The sequence below is a fragment of the Athene noctua genome, chromosome 13, assembly GCF_965140245.1.
Source record: "Athene noctua chromosome 13, bAthNoc1.hap1.1, whole genome shotgun sequence".
Classification (NCBI taxonomy): domain Eukaryota; kingdom Metazoa; phylum Chordata; class Aves; order Strigiformes; family Strigidae; genus Athene; species Athene noctua.
Window position 1 is genome coordinate 465,812 of NC_134049.1, and position 20,908 is coordinate 486,719.

General features: G+C 45.7%; 2 protein-coding genes across 3 annotated transcripts in view; one reads left to right on the top strand and one right to left on the bottom strand.

Annotated features, from left to right (window-relative positions):
• Positions 1 to 9,709, bottom strand: part of MINDY2 (MINDY lysine 48 deubiquitinase 2) — a 31,742-nt gene extending 22,033 nt beyond the window's left edge. The window contains exons 1-2 of the mRNA XM_074916686.1: positions 8,951 to 9,709; positions 752 to 809 (exon numbers count right to left, since the gene is read on the bottom strand). Of these exons, the coding sequence (XP_074772787.1) occupies positions 752 to 809; positions 8,951 to 9,592 (700 nt within the window). The 5' untranslated portion in view covers positions 9,593 to 9,709. The remainder of the gene's footprint in view (positions 1 to 751; positions 810 to 8,950) is intronic.
• A 1,588-nt stretch (positions 9,710 to 11,297) lies between these two features.
• The window catches only part of ADAM10 (ADAM metallopeptidase domain 10), a 46,318-nt gene continuing 36,707 nt past the window's right edge, over positions 11,298 to 20,908 (top strand). For both annotated transcript variants that reach the window (XM_074917282.1, XM_074917283.1), the window contains exon 1: positions 11,298 to 11,530. In XM_074917282.1, coding sequence (XP_074773383.1) covers positions 11,476 to 11,530 — 55 coding nt within the window. In that variant the 5' untranslated portion in view covers positions 11,298 to 11,475. The remainder of the gene's footprint in view (positions 11,531 to 20,908) is intronic.

Genomic DNA, 20,908 nt, shown 5'->3' on the forward strand with positions numbered 1-20,908 from the left:
GATTAGAGTTAATGCAGACAATTAAAGGCACAGTTGACTTACTACATTCTGTCAGCTGTAACAACACAACCCTGTAAGAGACATGAATAAGTTTAAATCTACCCATGTGTTGGTGTACTAAGCCAAACTGTGGGAGTGTCAGCTCTGCACAGCTGTGAGAGATTCAGTAACTTAAGAGCCAAGTCGACACTGGCTGTAGAGCTCTGCTCAGGTCACCTCTGTCCTGCGCTGGCCCCAAGAAGGAGAAAGGCTTTGAGGAGAAACAGCCCTTAGAAGAGAGATAAGAAACTGCCAAGCTGTGCTAAGGTGGGTGGAACTGTCTGATGGGAGACAGGTTTGTTCACTGTCTGGTTGTTGATTTGCTTATTATGAAGTATGAGCCTGGATGAGAGCATAAGTATGTATTATTGTGTAAGTGTGTATCATTGTAGGAAGAAAAAGAGAGGTTAAAGAAAATAAACGGGCCCTGCCCTGCAGAAAGAAAGAACACCACTATGACTCATTTATTTTGGCCACTACATCTTACTATACCAAACCAACTGCATCACTAGACTAACCACTCAGGAAAGCAGTACAGAAAAATTCTAAAAGCAATTAAGGAAAAGCATGAGCCACTAAATAATATAAGTAGTTTTACTGAAGCATGCATTCAAGTAAAGCTGAATAGTAAATAAATAAAACAGTCCTCCTGTGTTACTACTCACTAATAAGTAGAATATAGAATTGAAAACCATTTATTTTAGTTACTAACCTAAGTATTCCATCAGCTGTTCAGCCGTTATGATTTCCATCATTGGTGGCAGCTTAATCTGTGAAAGTAAAAGTATATTCTCTTTAAAATGTCAACCCACTACAATTTGTCAAGTGTCAATGAGGTATGTCTAGACAGACGCCTTCTGATAACATTTGCCACACCAGTTTATAAAAGCCATTAGCATGCTGGGACCAAGAACCTTCCCAGGACCTCTACTAACTGCTACAAGGAGAGATTAAAAAAGGCATTTTTGTTTTTAGGAAAGCCACATGCACACAGTATTTTCTCTCACTTGCAGCTCTCTGCATAGTGCTCCCTACTCCCACCAAAACATTTCCCCACATCCCCTGCACCTCCCAGAGAACACACCTCTCCCTGCACCAGCTCAGCTGCAAGCATCCAGGATGAACAGACTGGAACTGTAGCCACGCTCAGTTAAGAAAACATCACCTTATTCAGAGAAGTCTCTGACCTCCTGCCTTCATTCTAACTCTTAGCTCAGAAGGTTCCTGTGTACAGACGAGGCTGTAGAGAATCTGGCGGCAGCAGCTGCTGGGACGGGGAAGCCAGGACCTCCCAGCCTCTCATCCCACGCTCACGTTCCGAGGGTTTGGTTTAACCAGACCCGACCCACCGCACTTGGCAGTGAAGCTTCTGTTCCCCCCTCCCCGGCCTATTCCGTGTTGGTCTCCTCCATCCTGCACCCCAGGTCAATGTTTCAGTCCCTCACCTGTTTAGGTATCTCCCTGAAGCAACAGCCAAAGCATAGGCACAAAGGCACACAATCTGAACGAATACCCTAAGAGTTTATTGTCTTTAACAACAGTGTGCTCAATTTTTCTCTCCATAACTATGAATTTTATTTTTCTAGGGTTTGGGGTTTCTTCTTTTTTGGTTGGTTTTTAGGCTTTCTCTTCAGTTTTTCATCTTCTCACCCTATCTCTCTTCTTACCACTGAAGTCTGGTATTTGTTTTATTAGAGGAGTTTTTTAAACAAGTTCCTCAACACTGATCACTGTTCTCCTCGACACAGATATGATTTTATGATGTAAGGTTGTTAACTCACATTTAAGATTTAAGCAGCTCTAACTACTTTGCTGGTTGTGGAAAGAGGAAGTAGAAAGCTGTGAGATGGAAGAACAATACACATAAAGCCTCTGATGCAGCACCCCAAACTCAAAAATGCAGTACAGCAACGCACTACACTGTTCACATCACCAGGGAGAAGGTGTCCTTCCCGATCTGAAAACCAAGCTATTTTAATAACCTTCCAGAGACAACGAAGCATGATGGGACTAAATCTATCTCACTTTAATCATATTTGACAAAATGCAAATGTGTTAAATGCATGGATTTACAAGAAGCTTTATTAAATTTGGAAGAATAAAGAGCCCCAAGTTAATATGGCCTTGTCATTGATGCACTGGCTGATGCTTAGGTCAGAATTGGCCACACATTGATCAGCCCGCAGATGGTGGACACAGAATGAAGCTGGCAATACCGGGATCTGGGGCAGGATGGGAATGGAAGTATAAATTGATAGTAAAGCAGGAGGTTAGAGCAGCATCAATTCATAAGAAAGAAGGCTTAGTTAGTTCTGCTTATAAAAAACCCTTAAAATTATATTAAACCAGGAGAAAAAAAATCTGTCATGCATGCATAGGTACATGGATTTTTGAAAACATCTTTTATATGAGTGATAGCTGATTGTAACTTACAAAATTTCTTAACCTCTCCCCAAAACTGTTTCACTGATATTCTTTGATCCTCTTCATAATATTCATAAGGAGTAGTCACATAAGTATAATCTACTGTGCCATGTAAATAACAGCACTACAGGTTCAAAAAGCAGATTCTTAAACTTCCAGTCTGAGTTGGCAGTGCTGAAGCCTCAGCAAACATTACCTGTGCACACCTGGGCTGGTTCATTACAGCTCCTGAGGCCTATCAGTGTGACAGCACAGAACAGAATCCCTCACACTAGCGATGACCAAAGTGGTTCTGGGACTACAAACAGTACAGATGTGCCAGTACCATATGAAGGAAAATGAGCATTGCTCCCTCAACTAGCAGTAGGACTTCTGTGATGATTCCTTCAGGAATGAAGGGAGCTCTTTTTATTAAAACCATTCATAGCAGCTCAGCCAGCACTGTTTGGGGGTTTCTGCTCTGCACCACATTTGGGCAACTAGAAGTATGCCTACACCACAAAGGGCAGTTGTAAAGCACAAATACACAGGTTACCTTTATGTGAGCCCTACATACTCATGGCGTAAACACAGTAATGTTTCAAACTTTATGGACTGAAGAAGGTATTATTTCTATCACTGGTTAATCTGATTTTTCCCTCATAACTGTAATGCTAAGCTATTTATTTTTTTTACTGCAGAACCAAAGCAAAGTAGTTTTACTCATACCTGCAGAGTCTCTCATAGTTGGATATTTTAACAAGCTAAATCTCAAAGTTACCTGCTTAATTAAATGCTAAACAAAGTTAATGGATTTTGTCACGGCATAATTACAGGGCTCTATGTTTTGTGGGACCTTGACCACATCTTTAAAGTGGGCTAATGGAGTTCCAACACAGTTGTAAGTACTTCTGAACAGAGCTGACTGAAGGATATAGAGAGAAGACATTTCCTAACTGTTCAGACCTTGGCTGCAAGTGCTTAAGCTGCAGGAAATGTACAACAGAGAGGAAATGGGAAAGAAAAACAACTTAAAACTTAAGGGACAGAGAAAATTCATACAGACCCACAGTCATTCTCCACATAAATCAACAGAAGAGAACAATGTAAGCAGTAGTAGTGAAAGCTGTTGTCCATAACAATCTATTATTTTGAGGGACAAGTTTTCTCAGTGGGTTTCAATGCTTAGTTGGGAGATTTTACATTAGTTTTATATTTTAGGAAAAACACATTTCCTCAACTCCCCACCCATTTCCCGCACCCCTCCACTGCAGTTTCCTGGTCTTCGACCCTGATCTCTTCCTAACTCCAGCTACTCTTCATTTCCCACGTTCAGGAGTGGGAAACTAATCTTTCTCCCCCAACTATGATGTGAGATACAGCTGAGCCACCTTTATAATTCAAACACAGGACTGGTAAACAAATTTTCTTATGGAACAGTTCGTCTCGTACAACTTACACTGTTTCTATACATGAGACTACAAACTGGAAAACTATACAATACTAATTTTATATATTTCTCCACTATATTCTCCCACTCTTCAGAAGGACAAAAAAATTAAGTGATATAGTCCCGCGCAGAAGCGAAGACTTCCAAAAATACTATGCATATATAACGGGACCATGCAAATTTCTAATGGCTTTTTATAGCCTCCGAACACATTTGTCTAAAATATGCAACTCCCCTGAATTCAGTGTTCCGGAAGAGGTAAGGGTAGCTTCAGGCTGCCTTGACAAAACACAATTAATGCTCCCTGCAAACACATACCTCTTGCCTTGCGGGAACAGCTTCACAAACCCATCATATGACAGCCTGACAGTACATGTTGCCACCCGACAACCTTAACAGCTCCCCCCTCAACCAATTCAGTCCCCTCCGAGCAGCTTCCTGTTCTGGAAAGCGTGCGGCTACAGGCCTACTCATTGGTAAGCTCAACTCACCCCACCCGGGCAGGGAGAGGCTGCCAAGGCCTCCGCTGAGCCGTCATCGGAAGCTCACCAGCAACTCACCTTCAGAGGCTGAGCGAGTTCATCTGAGCAATCTGTGCACATTCCGGCCATAAGGAGGTTTACCTCAGTAACAAGAAAAAGTAATCACGTGTAAAAGGCCGATGCCAGAGCTCAGACCAGGCACTACCACTGCAGACTCCAACAAACCAAGCAGGTATCAGGGGGAGCATACTGTACTCAGCTCCTCTGGAAAAAGGCCATTCGTACGAGAAACTAAAAAAATAATCTAGAAATATTTTACCTCTCATCTGCACATCAGTTTGGCTACATCTAAGCATAAATGGTTATATAACATTTAATTACATAATTGTTACAATCACCTAACTAGGTAATTCATACAGTTCTAAAAGTTACCAAAATTTCAGTAAACTAGGCACATGGGGAACACAGCTACCAAAACCTTCCATTTGTTGAGAGGACTGTGATAGAAAAAAAGATACTGTCAAATACACTACTGGGATTATTCTCCTCCATGAAAAGCTATAAGGACAAAATATTTCCCATGCACTCACTTCTCAAGACAGTATTAATATTGCTTACATTTGTATTACATTTTCCCTTATGCTTAATTTATGTTCCAAAACATCTTTTTTTTTGTTCACTGGACATTTCAGCTATGTAGTTTCTGTGCAATGCATTAAGGTTCATAGGATTCTTCAGCTACATGACATCACATCCTACCCAAGAAACACAGAGCAGAATTACATGGCACTGTTATTAAGCTTTTAGCATCTGATGACTGCCATGGAGTACACCCTGAGAAGGGCTACCCTTCCCCCTAAATTACAGTTTAAGTGCCAGAACTCACTAGAAAGAGGTGCACCTAACAAAGATCACCAAAAAACACTCAGAAAAGCAAACTCTGCATTGCTAAGCTTAATTACATAGTGAGCCACAGGTCTGAGAAAAAACTAAGTGGTCTTCAGATTTAAGCAATCTGAAACAGTGTCTTACATGGGAAGAGACAACCCATGCTTGCACACATATTTTAAAATGTTTGTTTCAATACTTCTGCTTTCATTTCCATCACAGAAGCCTAAACGGTTACCACACTGTTTTGCACAAGTTACTTTTTCAAGTTGGTTATCACACTGCTTCTGTTTTCTTTTTACTTAGATGCACATTTCTGTAGCACCTCTGCAAGCAGAACTCCTCGGCTCTATCTCCTCAAGTTAACTGCAAGTTAAGCTTATACAGGCAATCTGTAAAAACACTGCAAAATAAAAAGGATTTCATAATTGTAATATTTAAAAAAAACAGCTTCTGCAGTATGTCACTTCAAAGCTGTATGTCTGAACTCCTTTGAAAGTGGTGGATAAAAGAGAGGTGAAAGCTTTACCACAAGTTGAGTTCCAAAACCTGGTACTACCAAAAAGGAAACTGAATAGTTCCAATGGGTGCTCCTATTTCAGAATTTCCAAAAACTCAAGAATTGCCAAAACAGTACCTCCCAGATGAGTGCATACAGAAGCAGCCCTCTAAAAGAATCAATCATTTCAAAGTAGTCTTTATACCTATATCCCTAGAGATCTTAATTCTAATATCAAAAAATATCTCCAAAAGGCATAATAAAAATTGATTAATGACTAGGAGCAGAGAAGAATCTTGCTCTGTTTATGAACAAAATCTTCATAACCACTAAGAAGAAATACTTCGAGTATATGGCACACCTAAGGTATAGTTAATCTTGACTCTCCTTGTTATTGCAATCCTTTAAGAAAATTAACAAACTACTGATAGTCTCTCTTTACTCAGTGAGGGCTCTCTCAAAACAACTGTTTTGAATGAGGGAAACCAGGACATACGCACAGAAGGTCACAAAACTGTTAGCCTATTTAAAACTACGCGTGTGTGTGGGTACGAAGCTTGCACTTTGAGGAGCTGAAATACCAGAAAAAGGTGAGTTCTTAGTATATCCAAATGTTAATCTGAGATTTTGGGCATAAATGTGTCCCTGATTATGGCCTACATACGCTCTGAAGACTTCCCACTTATTATTAAGCACTAAATAAAGATTTTGGTTCTAAGCAAATTGATTATGTGCTAATTGTCACAAACCATTACGTGAATTCCACTGCTGCACAAGCAGAGCTGATAGATGGTATTGGATCTCGAGGTTATCACTCTGATTCTGGAACAATGGAAGCATGTAACTGACCATGCAAAGGGAAGTGTTCATTAACACTGAAAACTCCTACTTTAACGATTGTTTGTCAGCTTTGAGCACTTGCATGTGATATCTTGAAGTTATTTGACAGGACAACCAAAACGCTCAACCTTGTCAGGACAGAGTTCTGAGAAGGAAAGTTGGTGGCTGACACAGGGCAGAGAACCTAAACTTAACTGTTTACTTATTCTCTGGTATGATTTTATTTCCCCTCCTCACTCCACTGGGTTTTTTTTCCTTCTCCTGCCACATTGCTTCTTTTCACCTACCATATATATGGTACTCCCGCTCTGCTTTCATCTATTTTCAACTCTCGGTCTGCTTCCTCGTTCCCAAATTATAACTACCTGACCCATCTAGTGTTCACCTTGGATCAGGAAAAGGGAGAAGAATGTGGATGTCCATACTCAGCCTTGGTATGTAGCTAGCTACTGTCAGGGGTGTACAGGTAAGTCACCAGCAAGCTTGACACCCCAATCAATGCCAACATGGTTCTTGACAATAAACTGGGGAAAAGAAAGGCTAATTTGGAAAGGCACTAATTAGGAAACTAAATTATAAGTAGTGCCAATATAGAACCAACAGAAAGCATATTAATAAAATCATGTGATAGCAGTTTCACCAATTTAGCTGCCTGTCTGCAACTCACGTAAATTCTGCTGAGGTTTTACATAGACAGAATTATAGAAAAACCCTTCCTGCAATCCTAGCAGTAAGAAATAGTAGGGCACTCCCAAGACGCATTTTGATTTTCACCTATTTATAAAATCAGATATCACATTAATTTTCACTACTGTAATATCTGATCAAAGCAGAATGTCAGTTAAAATTCTGGATGGAGGACGGCAGAAGAAAGCAACCACATTTCAGCAGGCAAAGGAAGAATGCTAAGGAACAAAACCTCCAGAAACTTGAGTGCAAACAAGAACAGTGCTGTCCCATTTATATGCTTTTTATTAATGAAAAGTTAAAAAGGAAAACCCTGTAACTACACTTTTAAAACACCACCATAGAGAACGATGAGGAATGATAATTTCTCCAAGACCCTCCCTCCACCCCTAGATATCAAAGACAGAGCATAGAAAGTGAGCGTTAAATGCTGAAGTCTAAGACAAGCTCCACACCCTCTGGAGGATGGCAGCACCGACACAAGGCAATACCTTAAACTCACACACTTCTCCGCGCGGCTGCCACCGAGGGATGGCTAATGAGCTCCATCACTGTACCGACAGCTTTCCTCCTCACGTGTGAGCTGTTCTGCCCAGGACAACGTACAGAAACTGTAACTCAAACAAAATCACTCATCTTCTGGAGAGTTACCTTCCTCTAAACAAATTTATTCTTACAATATTAATTCATTTTTTTTACAATATATTTTCCTTTTTCTTAAAATATTATTAACCTTTTCTTATGTCATCTGTTACACCTGTGAACAACCTTCTACTCCTCCAGTACCAAATTTCTTCCCCTTGATACTACAAGGTAAAAGCTTTGTAGTATCCCACAAAGCTTTCCTATTCCACAACTCCATTCTATCAGCTCACCAACCTTTTGGGGCTGAATTGCCAGCATTTCTTGAGAAGTATCCTCCTTGTTCTGCAACGCACACAACCTCATAGCTCTTCTCCAGCAGGTAGCCCTTTCACGTATAAATGTTAATAATTACATTACGCCTTACACTAATTGATTAGAAGTAAAAAACAATTGTTTAAGACGACAGGAAGTCTGTATCCATGTTAGCTGCTAGAGCACAAGAACTTCTAGGGCTCAAAGCTGTACTTGACCACGACCCAATTTACTCATTAACTTAAATACAATCTGTGCTGCATAACTGTACAAACGCATCCCTATTATTCAGGCAGTTACCTGCACAGACGTGTGTTTAGCACGGTTCGGCACACACTACATTATACAAAACTAGCCTATCTTCCCAACACACCGCCTATGTTTTCAGTGCTATAAATAGCGATGTTTGCTTACTAGAAGCCTCCGCACCTCTGCGAACCACGTATTGCTCTGTTTAGTAAGGCCTAATCTAGATTTTGACTTCTGCTTTAAGGAGACAACAGAGACGGCAGCATCCCGGTAGTATATTAGCAACAGACTACGAGAAATATATTCTCCAAGTTCTCTCTGCGAGATACGCGCTTCACAGCGGAGACGGGCCCGCCGCTCCACCCGCGCAAACTGCCGGCGGAGCCTTACGGCGGTTCTGGCACCGGGGACCGACCCCCGGCCCCGGCAGCGTTTCCAGGTCACGGCGCTGCCCGGCGGCCCCGCCATGGCGGCGGCTGGAGCCGCGGGCGCCCCGCCGCGCCCCCCGCGCGGTACCTTCCAGGCCAGGAGCAGCACGTTCATGATGGCCAGCAAGGGGCAGGGGCCGTTCTCGTTCTGCGTGATGACGGGCGTGTTCTCATCCTTCCAGCGGACCCACTTGATGTGATAGACCGACTGGCCCGGGAAGCGCTCCTTGGCGGCGGAGAGGAGCTGGGAGCCCGCCGCCGGCCTGTCCCCTTCAGGCTGCGGGGCCGGGTCCCCCGCGGCGGCCCCCGCCGCCTCCTCGGCGTCGCTGTTGAGCTCGGAGCTGCTGGGGCAGCAGGAGTGCAGGTTGGAGAAGGACTCCAGCGAGTCCAGGCTGCGGGACTCCTCCCCCGGCGGGCTGGGAGCCCCGCTGCTCCCGGAGCCGGCCCCCGCGGGGCCGCTCTCCAAGGCGGGCGCCGCTCCGGGGCTCTCCGGCACCGCCAGCCCCGCGCTGTCCGCCACCGGCGGGGGAGACGCCGCCCGAGGGGCCGCGGGGGCCGGCTGAGGGGAAGGGCTGCGCCGCCCGCCGCCCTCCTCCGCCGCCGCGGGCCCGTCCCTGCAGCCGCTCTCGCCCGCCGCCGCCTCCTCTTCCAGTAGGAGCGGGCCGGCGGCGCCCCCGCCGCCCGTCTTCAGCGCGCCCGGAGGCGGCGGGGGCTGCGCCAGGCTCTCCATGCCCGGCCCGCCGGCCGCCCGGCCCCGCCGCGCTCTATTGGCGCCGCAGCGGCCGGTCCTGGGCCGACAGCGCCCGCGACGCCATAACAGCAGCGGCGGCTCCGCCCCGCCAGGGCCGTGTGGGCGGGGGGGAAGCGGCCGCGGGTCACGGCGGGGCCCGGGGCGCCCCGGGGGCGGGGCCGGCGGGGCGGGGCAGGGGAGCCCGGCGGCGGCGGCGGGGCGGGGGAGCGGCCGCGGGCCGCGGGCCGAGCGGAGCCCGGAAGGGGCGGCGCGGGGCAGGGCCGGGGCCCGCCGGGGCCTCAGGGCGCCCCGCGGGAGCGGGACGGGGAGCGCGGGGACGGGCGGGCGGGCGGGCGGGCAGCCCCCGGGCAGGGCAGGGCAGGGCGCCCCCGCCCCACGCAGGGAGCGGAGCGGAGCGCAGGCCCCGGCGCTGCCGCCGCCCCGCGGGTTTGCAGGAGCCGGCGGGGGCGGGGCCGCGCCTGCGCGGGAAGAGCCGCGGGCAGCGCCCCCCCCCGCTGAGGTAAAGTGGGCGCGGGGGGGCGGCGGCTTCTCGGGGGATTTCGGCGCTTGTTGCCGTTTAATATTATGAATATTAATATATAACGTTGTGAAAATACGATCGTGGTGAGCGTAACGGGTAATGCCCGAGCTCATACAGCCCATCACTCGGACTTACCGTAATGAGCCCGTTTCTCTCCCTACAGAAACCTTCAGCTTTTAATCACAAGTTTTAAATGCGCGTTCGGGAACACAGGTAATTATTTCCTTTTGTCTGTTCTTAGGAGTTCTTTTATCCGAGGTCTTGCCAAACAGCTGCATCTACTTTAGCGGCTTTACCTGAAGTACGTTCGTTGTAACTGTCCTGTCTCCCTAAGTGCTTGTGCGACAACTTTTCTCGGCGGTTTAACAGGGGAATGGCTTTTTAAAAAATTATTATTCTGAAAGAGCAATGGGAATGGAAAAGCACAAATAGAAGGAGAACGACAGTAAATTGAGAAACTTGTCACAGGCCCCGATATAAAAAACACTCGAGTTCAGAGTGGAAGGTGACGATGAGCACGCTGACAAACAAAAAATGAAACGTTTTGTCTGAGCGGCTCACGCTTCATCTTCACTGGAGGATTTCCCTTTACACTTGACTTGCCAAGGCGGTTCAGCAGCCTCCAGACGAAGAAGTCCCCGTTCAGGGGAGGCCGCCGCAATGATTCCCAGCGTGCTGAGCACCGCGAGAAACAGGTGACCTAAAATAAAACTGGAAAAGCGAGTAAGTAAATGAGTTTTTGCAAGGAAAACCGCGTATCTGATAAAGGAAACGCGACGTCTCTGCACCGAGGGCCGCGGTTCGGTAAGCGGCCCTCGGGCCGTGCACGGGGCCGTTCCGCTCTGGGACCGGCCCGCGCCTCCCGGTGCCGCCCCTTCCCCCCGCGGGCCCTGACCCTTCTCCCGCCCGCGGACACGGGGGCCGGCGGAGCCCTTCGAGGCCGCGGGCAGCCCCGGGCCCAGGGAACGCGCCGGGGCGGGGCGGGCCCGGGGTCGCGGGGCGCCTGGGCGAGGCCCGCGCCCGCCGCCGCCGGTAACCCCGGGGCCCGGCCCGGCGGCCGCAGCCGGGAGGCCCCGCCCCGGCGGGTCCCGCGCTCTGGGCGCGTCCTGCGGCCCCGCCCGCCGGTGGCGTCACGGGGCGGGGGCGGCGGACGGGGCCCAGCGCTGCCGCGCGGGGGTGGCGGGGCCGAGCCGCGGCGCCGATCCCGGCCGGGCCCTGGGCGGAAGCGCAGCGGCGGGGACAAAGCGGGGGGAGGCGCGGAGCTCGCCCCTCCCATCCCGGCGGTAGCCGGGGCCGATGCGCTGTGGGTAGGCAGCGGCGGCGGGGCCTGGGCCCGGAGAAGATGGATCTGGCGGGGACAATAATCCTGCTGTGCTCCTGTGCGGCGGGCGCCGCAGGTGAGGAGCGGCCGGGCCCGCCCGGCCCGCGCGGTCCTGGCTCGGGGCTGCCGGCCTCCCTCCCTCCCTCCGCTCCTTCCCCCCTCCCCGGCGCGGCGCGGGGCTGGAGGCGGCGGGCCCCGCTCCCCGGGGCGGCAGGCCGCGGCTGGGCCGCTGCCCGCGGCGCCCGTTGCCGCTGGCCGGTCCCGGGCACGGTCCGCACCGTCCTGCCCGGGCCCTCTCCCCGCGCCGCCTGGGGCTGGCCCGGCGCTCCCGCCCCTTCCCCGGGACTTTCACCCGCCGAGGACCGAGCCGGCCGCTCTGCCTCCCCCCGGCCGGCTCCCTGCTCTCCGCTCCCGTCCCCCGGGGCTTCCCTCGCGCACCTTCCTCCGCCCCGTCCCTCGCCCGCGGCCGGGCGGCGGCTCCGGGGGCCGGTGTCTGGGGAGAGGCGGCGGCGGAGCCGCCGGGCGGGCCGGGAAGCGGCGCGGCTGGGCGCGGCCGAGCGCGCAGGTGTCCCGCTGCCCGCGGAGCGGGGCGCGCCCCAGAGCCTCGCCTTCTCTACGGCCGCTTCCCGGTCTCCGAAACGAGGAAGCACGGGCAGGCGGAAAGTTCGGCTTAAGGAAAGAAAAGATGAACCCGGGTTTTTCCTGAAGTGCGACCGTGGCTTCGAGGAGGGGCCCCCCTCTCGCCCAGGCCAGAGGCGAGCGCTTTTCTGTGGGGAACTGCGGGGGAAGCTGCTTGCTGCGTCTGGGAGCGCTTAACTGGTCGAGTCACGGTAGGGAAATAGTTTCAGATATTCGCAAGAATAGACGTTGGGAAGGGTGGACTTTGAGGGTGTTTCTAGAGAAGGCTGGGTGGAGCAGCTGGGTAAGACTTTTGTTTGGCACGTCTCCTGTTTACCTGAGCTCTGCGTCTGTGTACATCGGTGCGTAGGTTTAGTAACAGAGAATCCAGCCCTAAATCCTGGTCTCTTACATCTTCTCAAAAGTAACATCAAAGTATGTAAAAACTTCAGTAGGGTGTACGTGTGGGTAAGCCGTGTGACAAAACGCAAGCTGATTTGCATGGTCAGAAGTCAGCCCGTTATTTATACGATTAGGAGTGGTGTACACAAAAGACTTTGCTGGTGACTTTTCCCTCATAAATTCTCGTAAACTATCAAGTTGTTTCAGACTTAATTATTAGTGTACTTTTTAAGGCCTCTTTGTTTCCTGAACCAAACGGTGCTGGCAGACAATTAGTTCAAAGTGGTTCGTTAACCAGCTGTGAGGGTTGTTTCCAGTGTTTAATTCTAGGCAGACAAATATGCTTTAAAGTTGAAATCAGAGTAAGCACGTAAAATGCAGTCCTCTGGGTGTATGGAAGCAAGTTCATGACGTGTATTTTATTTTAGAAATTTGCGTCAGTTTTCTTCTTTGAGAAAAGAATGGGCACCTTCAACATTTCTGGCACTAGGAAGCACAGCTCGCTAGCAGGTGACAGAAGTGTGTGTCTTTGGGTGTTTAGCGCTACAGGTAAATCTTTAAAGAAAGGTTAGTAATGCTGGATAGAAACAGAAATAATGGCCGATATGCATCTTCAGAATAGCCTATGAAACTTTCTGGTTGAAAGTCTCAACATAATTATGATTTATCATAACTATGTTGAATTAAAATTGCTTTTTAATGTTAGGATTTTCTGGGGCTTGTGTTCACATTTCTAGAGTTTTTTATTGCTAGAGTTTCTTAAGTACTGTAAATGTATTTATTTACTAAAAAATAGACTTCTTCACTTGCATGCTTTTCTTCTAGGCAGGCATTAATATCTGTGTGAAAAAGGGCCAGTTCACGATTCTTAACGATGTTATTGTGAGAGCAGTGTGAACTGGAAACAACTGAAAAAAAACAACAATATACCTGTGTTTCTTTTGTGTGCAGGGCATCTTGTGCTCATTAATGTTGCACAAATCTTGAAGCTAAATTATACTTACCTGTAAACTTCTCTAGTTTTAAGCCACATAGGTATTAAATAGTAATAATATTTTAAATTCCATTAATCTGCACTTTAAAAAATGCTCTTCTGTATGTTGATTGGAATATTTTTACAGAATGACTGAGTTTGAACTCTTCTTTCATAATTATGCAAGGCTTTGTGCCTGTATACCATACTTTACTGTTACTGTCTGTAGTTATAAGGTATATTATAAATTAACAGAACCAATTGTAACTTCACTGTTAGTATGAATCACAAAATCAACTTTTAAAATACAAAGGTACAATGGAACTTAGATGGATTATTTGAGGGAAAAGATTAGTGAAATCTGTTTTGTATGCAAAATGTATTTTCTTTAGTGTATATTCTTAAAATCATGTAAAAGGAATGCAATCAGAATCAATCACTGGTGTTGCTGCATTAATGAAGTGTACCACAGTGTCTGCATTATGCTGCTCTATAGCTATCTGTACAGTTTATTGAAAACAGACAAGTTATTGGTAATCGGGCCTGATAGGCCCTGAAGCACGTGCTTGATCAGGTTTTGGTGTTAAATCACTTTTAGGGCTCTCTTAGAAGTTTTTCTTTCTTTGCTACCACTGAATAAGTTTGACCTTCGTAAAACAAGGTAGACCAGTAGGTCACTTTGAGTACAGTGTCAACAGTGTGAGAAGGAAAAGCCATGCCAATTGTCAATTTATTTATTTTTAGCTAATTGGGGAAAGGTAGAATTTATCTCAAGTGGATACTGTATACTAGAAGGTAAGATGTGTGCCTTGAATTTTAAGAATCCTTTTAAAAAAAAAAGTGAAACTGATTTTCCCTAGTGCCCTTAAAATTGCTTGGCTTAAGGGATCTATTCAGTCTGGTGCTGTTAATAGTTTTGACATCTATGAAGTGGTATTTAGTTTGGACAATATTATTTGCAGCTTTTAGTAGCATGCTTTGTTGCATATGATGAAGATGCATGCAGATATATTACAGTACTTAATTATCTGTAAATAATTGTGTTGTTTTAGGAATGGAAAGAACTGTTATGACCCTCAGGTAGGAGAGGTTCTTTTAAAAAAGAAGGGGGGGGGGATAGAAAATATGTAAAAGAGAACTAATGAGACCCCAAAAAAGCTTGGGTTTAACCAGAGTGATCATGCTTTGGCTAAACTGATTGGATGCTGAACATCATTGCAAATCTGTGATAAATTGTTTGTTTTCACTGGTACAACACACTCTTCTATGTTGCTGGCACTTCCGAGTTGTATCCTGGTGTCTTGTGCTGCTGGATATTGAACTACCTATTTCCCAGTGAGCAGGGGAGAAATTCTCTTTTTTTCTGGACACATGGGGGAGTTGTGGGAAGGCATTTATGAGCTATCAGCATCTGAGTGATTTAGTTTGCATCCCTGCTATAAATTGGGAGGAATACTAGCCTTCATTAGCATGGCACTCAGCCTCCAGCGTTTATCTGGGGTTTAAAATAAAAACATTTTGGACTTTATATGGCTGGATGAGACAGTGTCTGGCAAAGGCAGCTGTCAGGTGGTTGTTTCAGAAATGCCCATTGTAATTAAAAGTAAATAAAATCAGGTGTTCACATAGTAACTTTGAAATACCACTGCCCCAAAGCCTAAAACTGCAGTTTGTTTTTGCTTTTAGAAGGATCTAAAAGTTCAGTTATGCAGTATGGCAGAGCCACCGTAAAGAGGGACTGCTGTCTGGTCCTGCCCTGGCCGTGCATTCCCACCTCTCCTTCGCTGCCTCTTCTCTTTGATGGCAGGAGGTGTCAATTCAACCTTCTAACTCAAACCAAATAAATTAATCATTTCCTGCCAGACATGTAACTTCCATTGGTTTATTGTGCAGACCCAAGCCCAGTGGGGAGGAAGAGCTGGACCTTGCACAGGGTGGAGAGGAAGAGGGTTAAAAAAATAAAAAGGGGGAAGCAGTCATCTGTGTACTGCTTACACTGGTGGTGCTGGACTGTCCAGCTGTGCCCTAAATGTGAGTTTTCAGTGGAGGGATGTGATCCTGCCTTGACTTTTTTGTTTCATGTTTTTCTTTCAGCAAAAACTAACTTGACTCAAAGAGAAAGCATATTTTTTCAGTTGAATTGGTTTTAGTACTAGCACAAGGGAAGAATAGAAACAAAATGGATTAAAAAGGGCAGCAAGGACGTGCCCTTCTGCTGGTAGTTACAGCCTGAATAAACTCTTCAGTGAAATTCAAGTCAGGAGGTATATGGCAGATTTACTGGCTTTCAGTATACTTAAGACCAGAAGTGCTAAATGTGAATGCTATATACAGTCTAATGTCCCATGTAAAGGGAACATTTTTTAAGAGAAATAAACTACATTGAAAACAGCTTGAAGTACAACTTGCTTTAATTGCCTTAATTAAAATTATAATAATAATAGTTCTCTTAAAGATACTTATCATAAGCTGGCATTTCAGATCTGCAAATCAGTGTTGACACTTGCAGGAAAAGTTGTCAGGTAAGTTAGCCTGGCTGCTGAACAGTTTATGATATTCTGTTAAGTCAAAGTCTGTGCTTTTTTTTTCCCCCTAAACAAATCTGAATTGTATTTGAACTAGTTGCCTTTGTCATGCAAGTCTTAGAATCTGAGTGGTTTAATACAAACATCTTTTAGAACAGTGCATGCACTGAAGTTAAACATTGTCATCTTTTACCACGATATATGTAAATTTAGTAGATGTTTATGGTTACACTGGTAAAATTTCAGTACTGTTTATTACCAGTCGCCTTCTTGTCTGTGAAGCTAACTTCTATAAGGATTTCCTCCATAATCTTCCCAGCTGCTGAGGTTATCTGACTAGCCTGTAGATCTCTTCCTTGAAGGTGGGGATGACATTTCTCTTCCAGTTGTCAGGATCCCCCCCTTCATCACCATAACCTTTCAAAAAGGTTACAGAAAGCCTTGAAATGGCATCAGCCAGCACCCTCAGCACTCTTGGATGCATCCCATTGATCCCGTGGACTTCTGCGTGTCCTGTTGGCTTAAGTGTTCCCTACCTCACTTCTCTGCTGTGGGTACTGCTTCACTCCCACAGACTGGAAAGGTTTTGTCTGGGGGTGAGAAGTCTTCATCGTCTTCTGTGGGAAAATAACTACGCTGAAGAAACTGAACAGCACATCGTTTAGCACAGACCACCAAACAATTGTTACATAGCTGCTCAAGGTGTGCCAGGAGGCTTACAGCTAAAATCTTGTGGGTGATACATTTTGCATTTACATTTGCATAAGCTTAGTCAGAAGGTGAGAATGCATGCCTCAGACTACCCATTGGTGGGATTTGTGTCTGTTCAGAATGACAACTGTAGATACTTTCTTTAAAACTCCAGGGATGCTGAAGAGCTGTAGACCTTCATATACAAAATCTTTCACAGGGACTGTCACCTTGAGACATTTGCCTAAATGTTCTAATTCTGTTTAAAGCCCTTCCTTGTGTTTTGTTCTGAGGCCAAATAAAGAATAAAGCTTCATTCCTGCAGGGTTTTTGTGGTAGGAAATGCCACATCTAGTTTAGCAAGTCTGTAGAAGACTATGCTGTGGGGTTCAGAAGCCATCCCTTTGTGGCTCTGGGGTATCTGTATCCTGAAGGGTTCCTGTCCACTATCTTAGCAGTGTTTAGATGAAGTATAACCTGGGCTTATCCCACTAGGTTGCCTGGAAAGGCATCATGCTGTTGTTGGTTGGTTGGTGGCAACATGATACATGAAAGTTGTAGAGCCGCTCCCTCAAAGTATGCTCATGGATGCTCATGGTTCAGTGTTCCTTACTGCAGGCTTCCTGATCATATCCCTTTTTGAAAGATCTTTGTCTTGCAGTCTCTATTAAAAAAAAAAAAGCGCTGGTTTTTCAATGACAAAATAATGACAGTAGTTTATCACAGAGGTTGAGATCTGTGTGTGTGTTATTGTAACAATTTCTTGGGGTGCTTTAACCTCAGATTCAATGATTGCACTTCTTCCTTTCTAAAGCAGAATCTTCTAATCGCAAAAACTGGACCTAGCATTTGTACGTGCCTCATGCACTTCACTGTAGTCTTCTTTCCAGTTTAACAAACTTTTGCCCCGGGATCCTGTAAATCCCCGTGTCACCAAGGCAGTTACTTATGCTACCTTTGTGAAGCAGATCATCGCTTGATATGTAGCTTGTTTTATTAGGAGGAGATTGCCTGTTGGCTGCCTCTGGACGTGGAGTGAACGTTCATTTTGAAGCCTTGATTTCAGCCCTGTCTGAAGAGAAAAGCTATGAAATAACAAATTCTCTAGGTGATGTGCAGTTGCTTTGGTTTAGCAAGAGGAGAGCAGCAAGTGTTTGTGTGAAGTATTTGCTGTGAGAGTCCTTAAAACATAAGGAGTTTTCCAAGTTTTGGACACAGGGAAATGGTATTGTTCCCCTGTGTGATCACAGAAAGTGTGTATGTTTTGGTTAAGAAAAGGGGGTTTTACTTAAAACCCTCTCTGCTTTTGCATAGCAGAGAGAACAGTTATAAGGCTGTTCAGTGTCAGTAGTCTGACTGTCTTGTCGCAGTAGTTAACGCTTAAACGCTATTGTTTGTGACTCAGTTGAGTGCAGTCTCTGAGGTTTTCCCGTGGTGGTGAGACCTGGTTCAGGTGCAGAGTGTTTCTGGGTCTTCAGTAAGTCATTATGCTTTAAAACTTTTTCTAGGTGCCTGAAGCTGTTCAAAGAGTACTGTGCAATACTGAGAAAACAAATGACCTCTAACAATTTAAGGAATGCATTATTAAAAGCCTCCTGCCACAGAAAAGTTGAAGGTAGTTTAATTTGTTAAATAGTCTTGGGGTTATGGAGCACAGAAGTTTAAAATTCTGCAGCGTACTAACTCCTTAGTTTTCTAAACTCATATTCTAGATTCAGATTCGTTTTAAAATTTAAATTTTAGCTAAGTTTTTTAGCTTATATCAGTTAATTTTGAAGCTTGCTTTCTTTAATGTTGACAGTTTTGGGTCATACACCTGAAATTGGAAAGCATGTACCTGTAGTCAGGTGGGCTCAGGCTAATTCTGTTTGGTTTATAGAAGTTTTTGGGCCATTGGAGGTGTTTCTACTTCATTTTGTGGGATTATGTTGGAGGTGTTTAGAGAAACATTGGGCAGGGACAACATCCTTCATCCTCAGAATTCTTCATGCTGGATACTGAAACGTTGGATTCATCCTGTGTCTTGTTTGATTTTAAATTCCTGTAGACTTGCTTAAATCACACACTTTATAAATGTTTATTACACCTAAGAGGCTTATGGAAAGCTGAATGAGAACAGACTTGTATTTTGAGACTGAGAGGAAATTAGAATCAAATTTTGGTATTGAACTGTATTTGCAGTCAACAATGAAGAGTCAACATTTGCAGAAGCCTGCAGTACTATGAGGAAATTTAAATGCAGTTTATCTGCAGTATATCATTACTTGAATTTTAAAAAGATATGGCAGTATCATCTTGTGCACATTGCTATTAAATGCAAGCGATGCATTTGGAGGTATTAATTTACTTACTCATCTTTTGTGTTGCTCACTGAGCTTACTGGCGATCAGACATTCTGATCCCTTGAAACAGACACTGAGAAACCTGTAGTATTGATTTAAAGCAGACCTCATGACAATAAATACAGGGAAAGGTAAATTTGTATTTTTGCTTACAAAAATTGTATTCTTAGTACAATAACAGATTTTTTTTCTTTGTGAAAATGTAACACTACTGAGGCAAAGGTTTGGGATACACTTGTCTCGGGCCTTCCTGGCCCTTGCTGTACAGATATCTGGAGAAGAATATTTATTGTGGTTTAACTCCAGCTGGCAACTAGGCATCACACAGGTGCTTGCTCATTCACCTCCTGCAGCGGGATGGGGAAAAGTGTAAAAGTGAGAAAACTCCTGGGCTGAGATGAAGACAGTTTCACAGGGGAAGCAAAAGCCACGCACACAGGCAGAGCAAACCCAGAACTCCCTGAGCCCTTCCCATGGCAGGCAGGTGTTGAGGCACCCCAGGAGAGCCGGGCTCCGTCCCACGGAGCGGTGACTGGGGCAGACAAACGCCGTCACTGCCAGCACCCCCCTTCCTCCTCCTTCCCCAGCTCCGTGTGCTGAGCGTGAGGCCACAGGGTCTGGAACATCCCTGGGGGCAGCTGTCCCGGCTGTGTCCCCCCCAGCTCCTCGCTGGTGGGGAGGGGGAGCAGCAGCAAAGGCCCTGAGCTGTGTGAGCCCTGCTCAGCAGGAACTCGCCCCTCCCTGGCTTATAACACTGTCTCCAGCACAAACCACAGCCCCGTGCTAGCTACCCTGAAGAAAACTAACTCTACCCCAGCCAAAACCAGCACAATATTGCATGAAATCGCTTTAAGAATTTTCACATTTAGGTTGGTCTGAGGCTAAACTGATGATGAAAGCCTGCTATTTCTTGCAGAATTAAGAATTCTGGAGAAAGTTGGAGCTTTTACTTTCCATCTGATCTCTCAAATGCATTTCGATATTTCTTCAGGAAAAAAATGATGATAGCCCAAGTCAGGTTCTTAAAAATGAATTGGAAACTGAATAATTTGTTCCCTTCCTTAAGGAGGAGGTTAAGGAAGGAGGGCTTTGAAGCTAGGTGACAAGCCGGGAACCATGGGGAAAACGCTTGCATACACAAGTGCAATATACAGTGAAAAAAGTAACAGAACAGAAAATCAGAAGGAAAAGGTTCTGCATCCTTGAAGCAGAAACTGGTGCATAATGTTACACCATTGTTTGTGGTTGCCCAACTTTCAGAATGTAGTAGTGAGTACTGTGAAATGCTCTCCTGTGATATGGAAACAAATCTGACGTTGTTCATGAGGATGTTTGAAGATTACTGGTTCAGCCTAGAACTGGAAAACCAGCAGCTTGCATGTGCTGTGTTTTAATTTCTTATTGTTAGTGTAGTAAAAATTATGTTTGTATAACCTCAGCTTCCAAGAGACAGCTCAGGTTTTATGTCAGGTCTATCTCCTCATAAATGAAGTGGTTGACAGTTGAATTTCTGTGTCATTTTGTGAAGGATGATGTGTTGCAGCTAGTAAAAATGATGATACGTTTACTGCACTCAGTTTGTATCATCACATTGCATCTCAATGAACAAAAAAGGGCCAATTTGTTACCATAAAAAAACATACAGTTCACTGAAACACCTTCTAAAGCTTTGGAATATACTTTATCAAAGGGGGTATGTAGGGAAGAACTTGCACAGAAATTTTAACTAAACACAGTGCTGAAACATTCCTTCTACCAACACATTTGGCAATATATTCCTGTTGTAGACTGCTTAAGAGAAAACTTGACTTTTTGCATAATAATGTGAGAGATTATGCTTACCTTTGAGTGATTTGATACACAGAGTAGTTTCTGTAATGAATAGTTGTTTTGTTCTTCAGAAA